The following is a 20950-nucleotide window of genomic DNA, read 5'->3' on the forward strand; positions in this document are numbered from 1 at the left end:
AATAGAAATTTGTAATTAATTTCTAACACTTTCCCAAGAAACCTTAAGCTATAAGCAAAGTATTCATAATGTTTAGAAATACTACTATCTCTTTTCAAAATCAACTTTACTTTGTTGCCACAATGAGCAGGTTGGAAAAGTTCCATGTCCTATGTAGACAACCATAAGGCACGTGATTAGGCTTATTCATGTTATTATCAATAGTTCCAGAGGTTCTTAAGCCTGTGGTTTTCTTAGTGGCTCTTAAACTCCTGAGATGATATACAATTTTAGAACAATGGTATCAAGAAATACCAGAGCAATTAATAATTCGTAGAGATGAAATATATTAAACTGTACCTTACACAGGACCTTCTGTGGTTTTCTTAGTGGCTCTTAAACTCCTGAGATGATATACAATTTTAGAATAATGGTATCAAGAAATTCCAGAGCAATTAATAATTCGTAGAGATGAAATATATTAAACTGTACCTTACACAGGACCTTCTGTGGTTGCTGTTACCTGGACCTGTTCTACCCAGGAAATCTCTGACACGTCTCCACCTGGGATCTGCATCGCCCCCTTCTATTACTGTCCTCCTTCTTTGTTCTATTAGAGACATTCAGCTTTCTGGTCCTGTCTGCGGTCTCCTAATTCAGCAACCCCACCCTGGTTTCCTTCCCTAAATTTTCTCAATCTCCTAACATTCAACTCCTTCAGCTGGATATGCGAGAATGAAATGCTTTAATCTGATTATTAGCCTCCTCTAATGCTTCATTTGCAGAGAAAGCTGCAAGGGAAATAACCTCCCATTCCCCTACATTGGTGCCACCACTGGCTCCTAATCTCCACCTCTACTGGGCCCTCCCCTTATTCTGCCCTCCTCTTGGATAAGCCCTTCACCCATTTCCATCAATAACTATTCTATACCGTCGCTTCCTACCCAGCCCTAACTCTTAGCAGAAAAGTACATCTTTTCATTGCAATCCCTGAGGAGGAGGAGGGTGACAGTGGCTGCACAGTCTTTTTAATCTTCCAGAACTGCCCATTAAAAACAGAGAAACTAGGATGAAAAATCCAAAGACCCGTGGACAACATCTGAAACAAAACTAAAAAACGAGGTCGCTGCAGAACTCCAACCCCCGAGTAGGTAGAAACGAATCGGTCACACCTATGAGACCTCTGTGGTATACATGTGTGAGGAAGCAGGCAGAGGAAAGTGATGGGTATCTAAAGGAACTGGGCCCCCCGCCCCCCGTACTCTCAGGAGCGCTCCAGACGCTGAAAGAAGCCTGACATGCCCAGCTCGCAGGTGAGTGCAAGAGTACGGAGCAGGCCTGAGCCTTGTGCATCCTCACAACTAATCAGCCAAAGCTCTCTTCCAGGACGGAGCCCACTAAGGAAAACTAGCAGGGAGAGACTCTGAACTGAACAGCACAGGAACAAAAGAGACAAAGGAAAATCAGTCTAGGTAGAGGTCAGGGAGGGGAGCAAAGGCAGGCGATTTCAGAATACAAGCAGACATGTTTTTAAACACTTCACAAAAATAACAGAAGAGAGAGCTCTAGAGCCATGAAAGTCAGGCTTCCTTCTAAAAGATGAAGATAAATGATTTCGTGTAAAAAATGAGCAACAAAAGGATTGAGGGGAGCTACCATATAAATATATTACAAGAAAAACCTTTCTAAGGAGAAGGCTACCCCTATAGGAGAAAAAAAAAGCACTCTAAAAAGATATGCCTACAAAATACATGAAAACGGTAACCTGAATCTCAACGCAAGTCAGAAGGCAGACAACAATAATATAAGAAATGAAGGGATAGTATAAACTCAGATTTAGAAAAACTCACAAAAGAAGTAAAATGTCTCGGGAAGAATTAAGGGAAAAATTATTTTATTTTAGAAACGTAGGCTTAACTAGATAGAATACGATAGTGAATTAAAAAAAAAACTCAGAAAATGACTTAAGATAAATAGAAAGGGGAAAAGATAGGGATTTCTTTTAAGTCACAAAGAAATGAAAGAAATTTCTAGCCCTGGTTAAGGCGAGTCAGCACATACCACCACATCTTTCCACTGATTACAACTATAACTCCTGGATAGAAACCATAAAGCAATTATCAAAGGGCCTTGAAAAGTGAAAGAGGAGGAAAATCAAAAGTCAAAGAATGACCCACTTGGCAGTGACCTCTCTGGGTCTGCCTTGTAAACCCTCTCCTACTAGACTCTCCAGACCCAAACCCAGGGAGCCCCAGGAACGTATCAGCCAACTCACGGCAGCAGTGGCCATGATTGCAGAAGTATAACCTAAGGTTCTTGTGTCTCTGGGCAGGCCACCAGGAAAGTAGCTTTCTGGAATCCTGAGAGTGAAGGGACACTCACAGGGAGTGTGGAGCTGTAGGAAGAGGTCCGTTAAAGTACTGTAGAAAATTCTGAGCTGGACGTGTGTAGAAGTGACCAGGACCGACAGAGAAAAGGCTCTGAGATCTGAACGATGACATAGACCACCACCAGGTTCTTGAACTTGTCCCTGAGTGGTGCACATGGGAGCTGTATTAGTATCCTATGGTTGCTGTAAAAAGTTACTGCAAACTTATTAAAACAATAAATTTACTAGCTTACAGTTATGGAGATCAGAAATACACATGGGTCTTAGGAGCTAAAATCAAGGTACCAGCAGACCTGTGTTCCTTCTGGAGGCTCCAGGGAAAAATCCATTTCCTCGACTTCTCCAGTTTCCAGAGGCCACCTGCATTCCTTGTCTCCTGGCCCCTTTCTTCATCCTCAACTTTTATCACTCCTCGCTCCACTCTTCATTTCCTGCCTGATTCTCTGGCCTCCCTCCTCTAAGGACCCTTCCGATTACACCGGAATCACAAACCTACACAATAATCCACAATAATCTCCCCATCTCAAGATCCTTGATTATATCTACAAAGTCCGTTTCACCACATAAGATAACATATTCACAGGTACTAGGGCTTAGGCCACAGACGTCTCCAGGGAGCCACGTGGATATAAGGAAGCGGTACGAAGCCTTGAAAACTAAACCACAGTGGAACACAGCCCACATGGAGGGAGGCTGGGACTTCTGGTCTGAACCAACCCAGGCTGGCTAACTGCTAAAACAAAAGAGGCCAAGAACCTCCAAAGATTGTCACAGGACCCAGAATGTCATAGATAATATTCGAAATGTCCAGGACACAATTCAAAATTACTTGACATACAAAGAGCCAGCAATACATTAAACAACCCTCAAGAGAAAAAGCAGTCAACCAAAACACCAAGCACAAGATTGCTCAGATGCGGAAATAGTCAAAAACTTTAAAAGATCCAACTTGAACGACAGAGGAGAAAAATATTTTTAAAAACTGAACAGAGCCTCAGAGACACGCAGGACAACCCCGAAAGGTATAACGTTCGCATCACTGAAATCCTGAAAGGAGAAAGATGCTGGTGTGGGCAGAGAATTTGAAGAAGTGCCTGAAAACTCTCCAAACTTGGTAGAATACACAAACCTACAGATATGCAAAGATCAGCAAACCCCAAACAGGATAAACACAAAGAAATCTATGCCCAGAAACATCATAATCACATGGCTGAACATCAAGACGGAAAAAAATATTTGAGAGCAGCCAGGGAAAAACAACACCACATTACACACAAAGCATGATTCAAATGACTGTAGATTTCTCATCAGAAATCATGGAGGTTAGAAGGCCACGAAATCACATCTTAAAGTGCTGAAAAGGGAGAAGTGTCAACCCAGATTTCTATGGCAAGTGAACATATCTTTTGGAAATAAAGGCAAAATAAAGACCCAGATGAAGGAAACTCAAGATTTTGTCACTCCTACACTTCTTTGAAAGAAACGGGAAAGCATACTCTTTAGGCAGAAGCAAAATAAAACCCGGCCTTAAGTAATAAAGGAGGAGCAACAGAAAGAATGAATGTCTGTGTGACTATAACAGATTATTTTTTACCCTTTAAGTTCTTAAAAATATTTGTGACTTGTTAGAAGAAAAAAGAAACAACATTGTCTGGTGGACTTTTCAATATATGGAAATATAATTCATGTGGCTACTACAGCACATGGGCTAGGAGATTTCTATGTTACTTAAAGTGGAAAAATACTAACTTTAGGTACATTATGAAATGTTAGGCATGTACATTGTAAGTCTCAGAGAAACCCCTAAAAATTATTCAAAAACAGCAGGAATAAAAAAGCCAATAGATAAATTAAAAAGGGACTTTTAAATCTATTTAAGTAACCCCAAAGAATCACAGGAATAAAAAACAAAGAAAAAATATAAAATACAATGGCAGAGTTCAATCCAAACATACCAATAATTACATTAAATGCAAACATCTCACATCCACTAGGATGGCTGCTGTATAAAGCACACAAACAAAAAACTAGAAAAATATTAAGTATCAGCGAGGTTATAGAGAAATTAGAATCTTGTGTACCTTTGGTGGGAATGTAAAATGAAACAGCTGCTATAGAAAAGTATAGTGATTCCTTAAAAAAATTAGTCATGGAATTACCATATGATCCAGCAATTCAACTTCTGGGTATATATACAAAAGAAATGAAAACAGGTGGTAAAAAAGATATTTGTATATTCATGGTCATACCATTATTTGCAACAGCCAAAAGGCAGAATAATTCAAGTTTCCATCAAAGGCTGAATGGATAAACAAATGTGGTATACACTGTCTATTCTTGAACAACGTGAGGTCCAGTGATACTGACCGCTGCACAAACATCCATGTATAACTTTGAACGCCCCCCAACTTAACTAACTACTAATAACATACCGTTGATTGATACCCTTACTGATAACATAAATGGTCGATTAACAAATAAGTATTTTATATATTATATATTATACACTAATTCTTACAATAAAGTAATGTAAAGAAAATGTTATTAAAAAGTTCATAAGGAAGAGCAAATATATTTACTATGCATTGAAGGGAAGTGCTTAGGTCTTCTCCATCCTTGTTGATATGTTCATGTGCTTTGGGTTGAAAACATACCCATGAAACGTGGGTAACTGCAAGTGTTGTGATTGCTGGATTCTATGGAAAGAGTAGGTTTTGTTTTGTAAGAAGCTGCCAAACTGTCTTCGGTGATCCATTACGTGCTAGATCATATGGTAATTCCTAATTCCATAAAGGTCTCCGTCCTGTTGTCCTCACAATGGGTGAGCTGAGGAGGAGGAAGGGGGTTGACATGTTGATCTTGCTGTCTCAGGAGTGGCAGGGGCAGAAAAAATCTGCCTATAAGTGGACCCGTACAGTTCCAACCCACGTTGCTCGAGGGTCAACTGTACATAAAATGGGATAATATCTGACCTTTAAAAAGAAAGAAATTCTGACATGCGCTACAACACGGATGAATCTTGAGGACATTATGCTGAGCGAAATAAGCCAGACACAAAAGCACAAATACTACATGACTCCACTTACATGAGAGCAGTCAAATTCACAGGGGCAGAAAGCGGAATGGAATGGGGAGCTGCTGTTTAACGGGTACAGAATTTCAGTTCTGCAAGATAAAAAGTGCTCTGGAGATACGTGGTGCCAAGGATGGCTCAAAAATATGAATGTAATGAATGGCACCGAACTGTAACCTCAACACATAGCTCATAAAGGAATAGAATCCAAAACATAAAAGAACTCTAAAAACTCAACAAACAATACAGTTAAAAAATGGGCAAAAGATCTAAAGAGACACCTCACCATCTAGAGACAGCAAATACGTATATGAAAAGATGTGAACATCATATGTCATCAGGGAATTACAAATTAAAACAATAAGATACAAAAAAAAAAAAAAAACAAGATACCACTGCACACCTATTATAATAAAATGACCAAAACCCAAACCCCAGAGAGCACCAAATGCTGACAAGGATCTGGAACAACGGGGATTCTCATTTACTGCTAGTGGGAATGCAAAATGGTCCAGTGGCATTGAGAGACAGTTTGGCAGCTTCTTACAAAACAAAACCTACTCTTTCCATAGAATCCAGCAATCATAACACCTGCAGTTGCCCACGTTTCATGGGTATGTTTTCAACCCAAAGCACATGAACATATCAACAAGGATGGAGAAGACCTGAGCAACACAAGCAATCATGTGATCCAACTGATAATTACAGAAGACTTCACCCAACAACAGAATAATTCTTTGGTTAGGTGCACATAAAACATTCACCAAGACAGACCAGATTCTCAAAACAAACCAAAATAAATTTGAATGAATTATAATCATACAGAGTATATTCTCTGACTATAAAAGAACTAAGTGGGAAATCAGTAACAAAATCTAGGAAATTCTAAATATTTGAAAATTAAACAATATGCATCTAAATAATTCAGGAGTCAAAGAGAAAGTCTCAAGAGAAAAGTTGAAAATATTTTGAACTACATGAAAATGAAAATACAACAGGTAAAAATGTGTGAGAGATCCAGGTAAAGCAGTGCTTAGAAGCTTTTTTAACGTTAAATATTCGAATTAGAAAGGAAGGAAAAATCTAAAACCAATAATCTAATTAATATAATCTTTCAGTTTAAGAATCTAAGCACAAAACAAGAAGGATGGAAATAAACTTAGGCCAGGTATGGTGGCTCACGCCTGTAATCCCAGCACTCTGGGAGGTCTAGGTGGGCGGATCGCCTGAGCTCAGAAGTTGGAGACTAGCTTGAGCAAGAGTGAGACCCCGTCTCTAAAAATAGCCAGGCATTGTGGTGGGCATCTGTAATCTCAGCTACTCGGGGAGGTTGAGGCAAGAGAACTGCCTGAGCCCAGGAGTCTGAGAGGTTGCTGTGAGCTATAATACCATAGCACTCTGCTGAGGGTGACAAAGTGAAACTCTGTCTCCAAAAAATAAAAAAAGAAGAAAGAAAGCTAAAATTAGCCAGGCACAGTGGCTCACACCTGTAATTCTAGCACTCTGGGAGGCCGAGGCAGGTGGATTGCCTGAGCTCAGGAGTTTACGACCAGCCTGAGCTAGAGGGGGACCCTGCCTCTAAAAATAGCCAGGCATTGTGGCAGGTGCCTGTAGTCCCAACTACTAGGGAGGCTGAGGCAAGAGAATCTCTTGAGCCCAACTCTGAGGTTGCTATGAGCTGTGATGCCACGGCACTCTACCAAGGGTGACAAAGTGAGACCCTATCTCAGAAAAAAAGAAAAAAGAAGAAAGATGAAAATAAACTTAAGAGCAGAAATCAGAACACTGTAGAAACAATACAAAAAAAATCATGAAACTAAAAAAGGATTTTTTAAAAAATATGAATAACAAAAAACTGACCTAAATAAAAGAGAAGATACCAATTGTCAATATCAGGAACAAAAGAGGGATATCACTACTGATGAAACAGATTAAAAGCTAAAGATCACTAGAGTTGTGTCAGAAGGACTCAGGTGCCAGAAATGGGGCCATTTTAGCAGCAATAAGCTTAAGCAATACATTGAAATACACCAAATATGTTTAAATCTATGAATCCATAATGATACCCAAAAACTAATTCATCACTTTGGTCAATGGGAATGCAAAATGATGCAGCTGCTATGGAAACGGTATGGCGATTCCTTTAAAAACTTAAGGAGAGAGGGAGCTACTTCATTAAATTCATTAAAACTGGTTAATAAAGGTAAAGAATCAAGCATTAATCTTACCTTTCCTATATGACTTGCACTGTTGGATAACCAGATAAATAAGAGATAAATGTTTCTCTTGGTAGAGTTTTCTGCTAATGAATGAATAAGGAGTGATTACTTTTAGAACTCACCATTTTGCATGCTCTAATGAATTAATTTATCTAGGCATTGAGAATCAATCACTCCTAACATCACAAAAAGGAGAATATCCAGACATTATGTGCCTCCTAAGAGAAGTATTCTTGCAAAAATAAAGAAATAAAACACAACCAGATTCTGATCTAGATCAGTGCTATCCAACAGAAATTGCATATATAATATTTTTAAACCTACTATTCACAATATCAAGAGTAAAAAGAACCACGTAGAAATTATTTTTAATAAATTTACTTTAACCCAATTCATTCAAAATGTTATTTCAATATGCAAGATATTTTTTTAAATCACTGAGATGTTTCATATTTTTAAAATAAATCTTGAAATTAGCATGCATGGTGACATATAGCACATCTTTGTTTGGACTAGCCACCTTTCAAGTGAACAATAGCTATCATATTGGACAGCATAATAATTAAAAATTTAGAATATACATTAATTAGAATGAAGCACATAGCAAGCTCTGGATTGGCTGAGTCTATGTCATGTTCTTGACCTGGGTAGAGGTTGTATTTTATCAGGTTGGTGCCAAAATATTTGTGATTTTTGCATTATTGAAATTTGCTATTTGGGGCAGCGCTTGTAGCTCAGTGGGTAGGGCACCGGCCATATACACCCAGGCTGGCAGGTTCAAACCCAGCCCAGGTCAACTAAACAGCAATGACAACTGCAACAAAAAAATAGCCAGGCATTGTGAAGCGCGCCTATAGTCCCAGTTACTTGGGAGGCTGAGGCAAGAGAATCGCTTAAGGCCAAGAATTTGAGGTTGCTGTGGGGTGTAAGGGCAGAGCACTCTACTGAGGGCGACAAAGTGACTCTGTCTCAAAAACAAAAAAAAAGAAAAGAAATCTGCTATTTAGTACTAGAGTACATCCTTTTTTTTTTTTTTTGTAGAGACAGAGTCTTACTTTATCGCCCTTGGTAGAGTACCGTGATGTCACAGCTCACAGCAACCTCCAACTCCTGGGTTTACGCTATTCTCTTGCCTCAGCCTCCTGAGTAGCTGGGACCACAGGCACCCGCCACAATGCTCGACCACTTTTTTCTTGCAGTCTGGCCGGGGCCGAGTTTGAACCCACCACCCTCAGTATATGGGGCCGGCACCCTACCCACTGAGCAACAGGCACTGCCCTGGACTACATTCTTAATAATGTGATTATGCTATCCATCATTTTAATGTCCGTTTCTTTTTCTTTTTAGAGACAGAGTCTCACTTTGTTGCCCTTGGTAGAGTGCTGTGACATCACAGCTCACAGCAACCTCCAGCTCTTGGGTTTAGGCAATTCTCTTGCCTCAGCCTCCCAAGTAGCTGGAACTACAGGTGCCTGCTACAACAGCCAGCTATTTTTTGGTTACAGTTTGACCAGGTCTGGGTTTGAACCCGCCACCCTTGGTACATGGGGCCAGTGCCCCCATGAATAGGCTCACTGAGCCACAGGCACTGCCCTTAATGTCCATTTCTCACCTTATGTTTTTTGCTAATGACTTGTTACTTGGTTTATTTTATATTTATGTTGGACTATGGAAACGATATTAGATAAAAAGCAAATTTTAGTGATTTTTTTATTCAAGCTCTAAATGGTTCATAAAGCACTGGAGATAATTTGCAACATCAACAACAGATGTGGCCCAGGAACTGCTAACACACCTAAAGTGCAGTGGTGGTTCACGAAGTTTTGCAAAGGAGACGAGAGCCTTGAGGATGAGGAGGGTAGTGGCCAGCCACTGGAAGTTGACAAGGACCAATTGAGAGCAATCACTGAAGCTGACCCTTTGACAACTACGGGAGAAGGTGCTAAAGAACTCAATGTCAACCACTATGGTCATTCGGCATCTGAAGCAACTTGGAGAGGTGAAAAACCTCCCTAAGTGGGTGCCTGGTGAGCTGACTGAACTCGTTTTCAAGTGTCATCATCTCTTATTCTAGGCAACAACAACGAACCATTGCTTGATGGGACAGTGACATGTGATGCAAAGTAGATTTCATACAAAAACTGGTGATGACCAGCTCAGTGGCTGGACCAAGAGAAACCTCCAAAGCACTTCCCAAAGCCAAACTTGCCCCCCAAACAGGTCCCTGTTTGGTGGTCTGCTGCTGGTCTAATCCACTAGAGCTTTCTGAATCCCTGTAAAACCATCACATCTCAGAAGTCTCCTCAGAAAAATTGATGAGATGCACCAAAAAACGCAATGCTTGCTGCTGGCATTGGTCAATAGAAAGAGCACAGTTCTTCTTCACAACAACACCCAACCACACATTGCACAACCAATGCTATAAAAGTTGAACGAATTGGGCTACGAAGTTTTGCCTTATCCTCTATATTCACTTGAACTCTCACCAACTGACCACCACTTCTTCAAGCAGGTCTACAACTTTTTGTAGGGAAAATGCTTCCACAACCAGCAGAATGCAGAAAACGCTTTCCAAGAGTCCATCTAATCCCGAAGTGCCAATTTTTCCGCTACAGGAATAAGCAAACTTATTTTTTGTTGGCAACAACAATGCGTTGATTGTAATTGTTCCTATTTTAATAAAGATGTGTTTGAGCCTACTCATAATGATTTAAAATTCATGGCCCCAAACCATAATGACTTTAGTTTTCCATATCTATGTCAGGCTTTACAATAAAAGGATATAAATTCAATCAATCAATATCTGAAAGAAAAAACTGAAGTCATCAGGTAGTAATTTCCGAAACTTAACAATACATCATTTTACCTCCAAATTTACCATCTTCAGCCATACCTGCAGTTTCTGGTCTTCTACAACAAAATACCTTCACTCTCACTCAAGACCAACACTCCTAGTGTCTTCCAGTATCTTGACCAGTAATTATCACCTCTCTTTCCCATCTTTAATTTCCACCTTTCTATTCAGGCAATATAGAGTAGTGGTAAATAACAGGGCTCTGTGTTAGAATCCCAGGGTTTAAATCTTGGTTGTGTTATTTACCTGTCTGACCTTCAGAGCAAGTAACAATCTATGATTAACTCCCAAATTAGTTAAGTGGGGGTAACCATAGCACCTAATTCATAGAATAGATATGAAGACTGAGTTAATACTTATAAAGCCCATTGAAGATGACCTGGAATCCAGGACGTTTTAAATAAAGGTTAACTGCTATCACTGTGCTCACCACCTCCACCATCATCCCCATCCCTTCAGTGCATAAAATGTCCAGTTTCTCACCTTCATCAAAATCCTTTCCTCAACCCTGTGTCATCCTCTAGTTACATTCTCTTTCCCTTTTTCCTAAAAGAAACAAAGATCACCAAATTGTCATATGTACTGGCAACATTTTAGTACATATCTTACTAGCCTCCACTGCAGTATTTGATGCAACCATCCATTTTGAATACAAACTTCTCTCCTTCAGTTCCGGGACACCACTCTTTCTGGCCATCCTGCTTTTAAGAAGGTGTGATTAGTCTCATTTGTAAGACATCCTCTGCCTGCTTCTTTGACATTGTTGTTCTTCTATTTGCCATTTTCATCATGTTTTTAAAAGCCTCAGTGATCTGATTCACTCTCATGGTTTGAACAACTACTTCTGGGCAGCTAACCTCAGAAGTCTCCAGCTCTGAACTCTCTCATGCTTTAGATATCTTTATCTAAATGTCTGCTGGACCTGGACGTCAAAATGTCTAATATTGTGTTCCCTGCACTTTGCCCCCCTCCTGTTCATTCTCAGTTAATGCACAGCTACCTACCTGATCACCCAGGCAGAAACCTAAGAGCAATTCCAGGCTCTTCTTTATCCTCATCCCCAACAGTCAGTTGCTGAGTCCTATTGATTTTACCTCTAAATTTCCTAGAAACGATCTTTTTCTCACCATCCCTGCAGCATCTCTCACCTGGAATTCAAGAGCGGCATACAAAGTCCTTGCTGACCTCTAACACGACGTTCTTCTTTGCTTTATTCTAAAGCAAACTGCAACTGATCTTAGTTGCCTGAATTTAACACATTTACCTGTTTCTAAGACTTTGTTATATATAGTGCTTTTTCTGCCTGGAATGTTCTTTCCCAATGTTTTACTACCCTCCTTCATTTTTTAAGATGCAGTAAAGATATCACATCCACCAGGAAAAAGCCTTCCATGTATTATCAGGGTGAGTCCAGTTTCTAGATGGTCCAACGAGTTCCTCAACTAAACCATTATCATTGCATTTATTTAAATGTTTTCTTAATACGCTGTCTTATGCTGAATAGTTATCATCTCCAAGGGCAGATATTGTGTTTTAGGCTGTGTTGTACAAAGACTTAGCCTTGTCCCTCCAGTGCCTAGTACATACTTGGCATAGCATAGCCACAGGTAGTCAATCTATCTTGTTAAAAGGAAGTCGTAGTTATTTTCCATTTTGTATATTGCTGCAAAATTAATATTTCTACAGTTCTATTTTCAACATGCCCTAATGCTATTCAAAACCATTCTATAGCACATGAAAAAGCATAAGTATTTACATCTGTCTTCCAAAACAAGACCCCAAAATAGACACAGCTTTATCTTCCAGCACACTTCCTCATATTTCCCCGATTCTAAACTGGTCTACTTGGAATTTTCCGAACTAACTTTTTGACCTCTACCTCCTCAAGCCATTACAACCCATAAAAATACTGGCCCTTGAAATTCAGTGCTTACTTAGCAACTCACTAGCAATTAATCCATGATGCGATGATATTAAAAGCATGGTTAGGATGGATACCTGAATGGAAAGGTCACTAATAATTTCCAAATCACCAGATAAGTAGTAGGGAAAAGGCTTAGATGACTTTCTTATTCAACTTATAAAGGATAGCACAAATGTAAGAAAAGCAATAAACTTTTGTTTTCAGCTTTACCCACCTTTTGTCCTCCAGTCCAGACTTCTCTTAGGATTAGCTAGTATAAGACTTCTTTCCCTGAAGCTATGCTTCTTCTATTAACCCAGTGGTTCTCAACCTTCCTAATGCCATGGCCCTTTAATACAGTTCTTGTGGGTTGCAACCCACAGGTTGGGAACCACTGTGTTAATTAAAAAACTAACCTGAAAATGTTCTAGCAACAGCTAGAATTCCAGTAAGGAAAGAAAAGCTCCAGCAAAAAAATCAGGGCATCGTATGACCTTGAGCACGTGGCCTTTTGGAACTACCACATTAACCCACCCCTCCCCCCTCACCCCAGGGGTCCTACACAGACCAGTCAGCTGTTTCTGAAACAAGACCTACTGTCAAGAAAACAGATGACATTAAGTCAAAGAAAGATAAAAGTCTGACTCCATCACCTCCAAGTACTCTGGAAATTATTGCACCTACAGAGGGAGAGAGGAAAATACCAGTGCTGAATCTTCCAAACAACACTTTGATTCCCTCTGAGTTCTTATAACCAATGTATTGGCCTATTGGAAAGAAACTTAGGGTAGAAGGGCAAAGGTGGGACAGAACAAAAGGAATACATATAAATATTCAAAAATTCTTAAAATGCCTGCTGTTTGAAGATACTAAGAAGAGAGTTGGACTCCTGGGGATGAACCGAGGAACAAGCTAGGGATTATATACAGAAAAGAAAGAACAAAGACTATTAATAAATAGGCTTATAGGAAAGGAAAAATCATCATAGCATACTATATGGCTCAGCTGGCAGTTTTCACATAGTCACAAAAATGCAATACTGAATAATGATCTAATTGTACCCAACTGGGAGGATGAGAAGGAGAGGGGTGTGTATGTGTGTGTGTGTGTGTTGAAGAGTTGTGTGACTATGTTGTGATGGAAAATCAAAAGATGATTACAACTGGAACATTAAAAAGTAGCTATGTAATATCATTTAGAAATACCAAATAATCAGTTACAGGGGTTGAAAACAAATGGCTCTAGGGAGAACGTTTGTTTTGGAGGGGATTGGGGATGGCTGGTTTATATAACAACATTTCTAGAATTTTACTTCATGCTTTATATACATGCACATGTATTTCAGACTTTAAAAACATACATTTTAAAGCAAGATGTAAAACAATCCCATTTTTATGTACATTTTCAAAACATGCAAAATAATTTTTATGGACACGAACGAATCTAACACTTGTAAAAATTAGAGTGATGACTGAAATTTGTTGAGCACTGCCCATGTGCCTAGGCACGCCTCAGTTTCACACGTCTTTGCGCAAATATGCAGTAGCCACCATGGGCTTGGTGCTGTCATCATCCTCCATCTCACAGATAAGAAAACTGACAAGCAGAGTGGTAAAGTGATTTGCTGAGTATCACACAGGCAGGAAGGGATATACCTAAGAGTCAAACTCAGGCAGTCTGGTTCCAGCAGCAGATTACTACCTTCTCAAGTGAAAGAATTAAAAACAAAAACAGGAAGATATTTACCAAAGCCATCAGAGTAGCTGCCAGTGGTAAAGAAAGAAAAGGAATGGGATTGGAGAAAGGTAGAAAGTGGACTTAAACCTTATTCAAATTTTTTTTTCCTTTTGAACTAAAACAAATACGACAAACTTTTAACATTTGATACTGGATGGTGGCCAAGGCAGGACAATCATTTGAGGTCAGGAGTTTGAGACCAGCCTAAGACCAAGACCTCATCTCTACTAAAAATAGGAAAAATTAGCCATGTGTGGTGGCCCACACCTATAGTTCCAGAGACTAGGGAGGCTGAGCTGGAGGATTGCTTGAGCCTGAGAGTTAAAGGTTGTAGGGAATATGATGACACCACTGCACTCTAGCCTGAGAGACAGAACAAGACTCTGTCTCCAAAAATATAAAAAAAATAAAAATAAAAAAACTCACTGGATGTGGGAACGTGCACATAGTATTATTCTCTGTAGTACTCTACCATTTAAAAATGTTTATTAATAGAAAGAAAAATTTGATTTAGGAGCATAAGAATTTATCAATCACCTTAGTGATTGATCAGTTAAGAATCCAAATTCTAAACCCAAACCACAAGACAGGATCCCAGCTGACATTCGCTGTGTAACCTTGGACAAGTTGCTTAACCATTCTTTATTTCAGTTTCTCCTTCTGTTAAAAATAGTAGCTGACACTCGTGTATTCCCTACTCTCACTACTACTGTATTTATTGCCATCCAAGCATTTACTACTGTTAGAGAACATCTTGTTTACTCTTTGCCCACTAAATTGCAAGCGTCAAAAAAACAAGGACCTTGCTGTCCTGTCCTCAGCTGTAACTCTAGTGCCAAGAACGGTGCTTGGTAACTGGCAGTGGCTCAAATAAATCTGTTAAATAAACATTGACTGTGGTGATAGAGAACTGCTTGTACTGTCCCCTGCAGCTGTCATGCTATCTCACCTCTCAGTCTATGCTTCCATTGGTCCTTGGGCTGGAAGGCCTTTCCCTTCTCCATGCCTCAGCTCAGGCATCAGGTTTTCCACAAAGGCCTCTTTGAGGTTGGGCCTCATGCCCCTCCTCTGTACACCTAGAGTGCCTGGTGCAAAATTCAGTCCTAACACATGACACAGAGGACTAAAATGATATGCTTGTGTGTCTATCGAAGAAGCAGTCGAGTGTACTGAGACCATCAATTCTAGGGCCCAAATGCCTACATTTGAATCCTGGCTGTGTGGTCTTGTGTAAACTAATCCATGTCTCACTGTCTTGGTCTGTAAGATAGGGATGATAATAACAGCACATATTTTATAAGGTTCTCAGAGGATGAAAAGAATTTGCATTTGTATCAGTAAAGCACTCAGAAGAGTCTCCAATACCTGGTGAATGTGTTAAATTATATAATTAAAATCTCAAGGCCACCATAGTATCTCACCTCTGTAATCCCAGCATGTTGGTAGGCCAAAAGTGTTAAATTATAAAAATCTCCAGGCCAGTACAATGGCTCAGCTATGTAGTCCCAGCACTTTGGAAAGCCAAGGCAGGAAGATCACTTGAAGCCAGGAGTTCCAGCCTGGGCAATAGCAAGACCCTGTCTCTACTAAAAAGAGAAAAATTAGCTGGCCCTTGTGACAGGTGCCTGTAGTCCCAGGTACTCAGAGGCTGAGGCAGGAGGATTGTTTGAGCCCCAGAGCGTGAAGTTGCTATGAGGTAGGCTAAGGCCTTGGCACTCTAGACCAGGAGACAGAATGAGACTCTGTCTCAAAAAAAAAGAAAGAAAAAAAAATCAAAAAAAAAAAAAAAACTGGCCTTTGATTTTATTGCACTGTTGAGTGTTGCAGAAACTAAATCTGGATAAATAAAATTCAACTTTATCTCCAAAGTCCTAAAACCTTCACTGAGCTTCGAACACAATTATAAACTCTTTATCTAAACGTTCAGATAGTTTTAAATCTGTTTTGCAGGTTTATTATTACCAATCTTTGGATATAGACAAAAGTAAAAAATTTGAAATAAAAGAATATAAATAACAAAAAAAGGTTTCTCAAGGCAGAGAGCAGAAATAGGCATTCTAAAACCAAAAACATTCTATTCCCTTCAAGTAAACCCTTCAAAACTCTAGTATAAAACCTTTCTCCATTTTATGTACTGCACTGTGTAAAGTATGTTAAACAACTCAATAAAAGGGGAATATTATAAAATAAGTGAACCATACTATATATTGTGGGACAGTCTTCCAGTTAGAGAAACATATTTCAGAAGTACCCATTCCTTCCATAAAATGTATTTTAGACACTCTCCAATCTTTCAATTAAAACCAACCAGAACTCTACTTTGGAAGTCAGAACAATGTAATCTGAAAATCTGTGCCCTCATATCAATTTGAAATTTTAAAAAAGGGGAAAAACTAACAAAAATAAAACCATACTTCCTCAACAGAAAAAGCTTTTCAGCTCAAGAAAATCCTATGGTATACTTAAAATCTAAAAGGAACAATGTAACAAGACTTTTGGGGTGGTTGACAAACAGCAGTATGTCCTATCTATAAAACAGATAAAATCAGCTAGAAAGCTAGCGTTGCATTTGTAGGCAACAATGATCATAATTAAGCTAAAGAAAGACATGTTTTTCTTGTCATCTTTATTCAAGTATTTCACAGCAGTTATATTACAAATTACAGTAAATGTTCAAATTCCAGAATTTGAAAATTAAATAATTTACTTCAAACTAATGTAAAATGAAGTCAAATGCAAAATATCAATTTAACACAATTCTAAATTAAACTACAAACCCAAAATAGACCATAGTTGATGAAGTCTACTTAATCTACAAAGTAGACATACATGACTGAAACCAAATAGGACTCCCAAAGTCTAAGTAACCAGATGTACAAAATACAAAAGATGCAGGTACAAGCTCAAATTCAAGCTTACAATGTGATTACAAATAATAGTTATAATAACAATGGCATTCAGCTACGGGACCTGACACTGAAGATACCTACCAAATAGCACCATAGCTGAACCAACTTAATCAAAAAAGGAAAGATAAGAAATTACCACCCCAACTCCCTAAAAATAAAGTCCAGTAAACCTACAAATACATTGGCTTATGAGAAAAATCAAGTCAATGAAAGGACACTAAAAAAAAAAAAAAAAAAAAATCACAGGTGAGATTCAAGCTCAAAAACACAATTAACTCCACAGCCTTCAATTTCAACCCTAGTGTGGTTCCATCATCTTCAAAAAGCTCCCAGGGTCCCCACAGCTGAGCATGAACTACTGCTGGGCTGTGCTGTGATATACATTTTACTGATCTGAGAGTAGGGTTTTACATAGGAGCTCATCATTTATAATACTCACAACAGGAAATAAGAACAGAGGTCAATTTGTACATATTTTTGCCAATGCTATACAGCAAAAATTAAGAACTTACAGAAAGATAAACAAAATTGAGTCCACTTAGATAATTTCACAAGCTGCTTTAAACTATAGAACCACCAGATATTTGTAAAATAAGCAAAACTGGTATAGTGTGTTTCTTTTTAGAGGAAAAGAGGGCCAGAGGAGTTGGTACAATTTCAGCTCATTTTTCTCCCCATGGCATTAGATTGGCTTTCTTTTTAAGACCTAAACTGTTCAAAGTGGCAGTTCCTATACTGAGGTTGCCTCCGATTTCTCCATCTACATTAAGGTTCAAACAAAAACAAACAACAACAACAAAAAACCTTGATCTTTTGGAAGCATTTTAACGCCGAACACAAATAAATTTCCCTTGTCAAACTTACTGATGGCTAAAATCTTAATTAACTTGTACAAATTTAGTAACCTACTAAGAACATGTGCGTTTTTTTTTTCCTTTCACAAGTGCTGCTGTTACTTGAAAAGAATGCTTCTGACTTAGAGTAACTGGAATAAATATTTAAAAAAAAATAGTGCAGCAAGAACCTGAGACTTGCAAAAAACCCTTTTACCAGAAACTTGCTACAAAAAGTCTGCTACATCTTATTTCATCAAATCTTTAAATTCTGTAACAATTCCCATCAAAATACAAAATGCTAATGTATTAGACAGTAAAATAGTCTGAACTGGTATGATGGTAATAAATACTAAAGAAAGCATGAAAATCCTCCCAATAATCAAATTAGAGGTTTCAAATAACCTCCCCTTTAAAATGGTTCATCGTTAATCGCACTTGCCCACCTTAAAAATACAGTGTGTCTACATGGGTAGCATCTTGAATCACATGACTAAGAGAATATCATGAAAACTTCATAGACTAGGTATAAAGAAAACAAGTGGCATTAAAAAAAATTATGCTAGAATTAGAAAGTGCTAGGTGTAAATGCAAATACAAAGAAGCACTTTGGATTACTGCAGTATCCCACGGCCAAAGTATGCTTTCTGCACACTACAAACAGCCAGAGAGAAGGAGACAAGTACCTTAGCTTCAGCATGTAAACGGTGGCAAAGTGATTACAGGACTCCGTAAACACTGTTGGTGACTAAAATACAAAAAGCTGAGGTAGCTCAGTATCTCTGCAGTAGTCCAAGACCATTTGCCCTAATTAAAACCCAAACTACATGTGTTGCATATATTGAAAGACACACCTGCAGCTAACGGCTATAATGAATGAAGATATCAAGCCAACTTGTCAGCAAAATTTTCTACCTTTTTGTTTAAAAATCATCTGATAAAAAATGTCACTGCACTCCCTTTGCCTCTTTGCAACTGCCTAGACTGTGTCTCCAAAATCTGTAGAAAGTTTTTGTAAAACTAGTAAGCCATAATTAATTTCAGACACGTACAATTCACAGAAATCACTCAACAAGATCCAAAATGTGTTCAAACCGAAATGAAGAGTTGTGAAGGTAAGCTTATGGGAAGGGATTTAAACATTAATACTGTTATTCAAGGACAATACCAGAGCTCACTTGCAATTATGCATACAGGAAATGAATTTTATGGAGATTCTGACAAATTCCTCTTTTTTCTGTCCATTTGGCAAGTCCTGGCTTTAAAATAAAACAGTAACAATTTACTACACAGGAAAATCATTTTTGTCTGGGAACTCAAACATGAGTAACTATTAAATTGCCACTGACAAAAAGAAAGAAATGGCCACTATTTATTTTCTGGTCATCCTTGTCAGCAAAAAGTGTATGGGATTTTTTGTGGACTATGTATTATTTGTTGCTGTTTTACTACATGTTTCTTAAACTGTAATAGACCTTACAGGAAAACTCATCATTTTAGTATATTATGTGGCTTATTGAATGTCTTGATTGAGCTTTGAGAACAAGACAAGCATTTAATACCAAAATACTTCTTGTCTCTTAATCACACAGAGTTATCAAAACTTATTTTCAAGGTTGTGACCAAAGAAAGTATTCTAATTTATTTGCTACAAACAAGCTCATGTGTTTAGCCTTATCTTTCTCAAATGAATAAAAAGGCACATTAAAGGCAGTTCTAAAGAGCCTAATCTAATTTCATCCCATTTCTTTAGCTTTTCACCAGAATATTCCATGGCCATCTCTAAGACAGGTTTCAGTCCATTACCCAGATTAGGGGGGGATGGGGGAATATGAGAGGACAAAAAAAATAATTAACAGGCTGCCCACTGTTCAAACAATCCAAGACAATTAGAACTGCCCCAGTCCAGTACCCTCCTGTTTGCTGGTCTGCTCCCCAAGAGGAGTCTCCAACAGAGAGTGCACGGAAAGAAGAGCAGAGCAAGAGCAGTTTCTGTAGCACCAAGATCTCCAAGCTGTGGGGTTGTATTTTTTATTTGTGGAAAATACAACATGTTTCTGAAGTTCTGTTTGGTTCTTGTAGGCTGGTTGGTTTCAGGTACCTGAGACAATAGCACCAAATTCAACAGAGAAAGGATGAGTGAGAGAGCACTTTATACCAAGGCTCTGCACATAATTGGTGCAATTTGAAATTGAATGGCTCAGAAGACTGCTCTGTCAGGAGCAGATTGGAGAGGATAAACCACTCATCTTGAAAAGTTCATAGGAATGTCTCAAACATATGAACTGTTCTTTCCATCTCCTACAAGGAAAAAAAATGCATGTTATCTATTACGGAAAAGACAAAGGTATTCCTCATCATGGAATAATCCACTTTAAATTTTTAGAAACAACATTTGAGATACAGATTAAACTTTCAATCATTTTTTGATTATAATACCATAGCTACTCTATAAAAAAAATCTGCCCTAAACACTTCCAAGTAATTCCAAATTTATACTTAGGCTAATGAGAATGATGATAAGAGTAACATTCAATGAGTAACTTACTATGCCAGTAACATACCAGGGATGAGTATGAGTACTATTAACATGAGGATGGTGGTAACACTCAATAACTAATTTGTGAGAGTAATATGAGGAATTTACTATGTCAGATGTTAAAATCCATATAAGTAAATATTTATATGAATACATATATGTAATTTAAATTAACTCCTATAATAGCCCTTCTTACTCATCTCTCAGAATGGAAGTTGGAACCCTAGTAATCTAGGAGTCTAACTGTGGGAGGGGAGACTGACAGCAGAATCAGTAGTGAGTGACTTTCCTGGTGTAGGGCGATGGCAGCCACTCAGTGAGTGACTTTCCTGGTGTAGGGCGATGGCAGCCACTCAGTGAGTGGCTTTCCTAGTGTAGGGCAATGGCAGCCACTCGGTGACTGACTTTTCTGGTGTATGGTGATGGGAGCCACTCAGTGAGTGACTTTCCTGGTGTAGGTTTATGGGAGCCACTCAGTGAGTGACTTTCCTGGTGTATGGTGATGGCAGCCACTC

The 20950-nt window shown here is 38.6% G+C and overlaps 1 protein-coding gene across 1 annotated transcript in view; it reads right to left on the reverse strand.

Annotated features, from left to right (window-relative positions):
• Positions 1-16763: 16763 nt before the first annotated feature.
• The window catches only part of ATAD2B (ATPase family, AAA domain containing 2B), a 183275-nt gene continuing 179088 nt past the window's right edge, over positions 16764-20950 (reverse strand). Inside the window, exon 27 of the mRNA XM_023511813.1 lies at positions 16764-20197. Within this exon, the coding sequence (XP_023367581.1) occupies positions 20156-20197 (42 nt within the window). The 3' untranslated portion in view covers positions 16764-20155. The remainder of the gene's footprint in view (positions 20198-20950) is intronic.

The sequence above is a fragment of the Otolemur garnettii genome, unplaced genomic scaffold, assembly GCF_000181295.1.
Source record: "Otolemur garnettii isolate 467f Iridium unplaced genomic scaffold, OtoGar3 scaffold00022, whole genome shotgun sequence".
Lineage (NCBI taxonomy): Eukaryota > Metazoa > Chordata > Mammalia > Primates > Galagidae > Otolemur > Otolemur garnettii.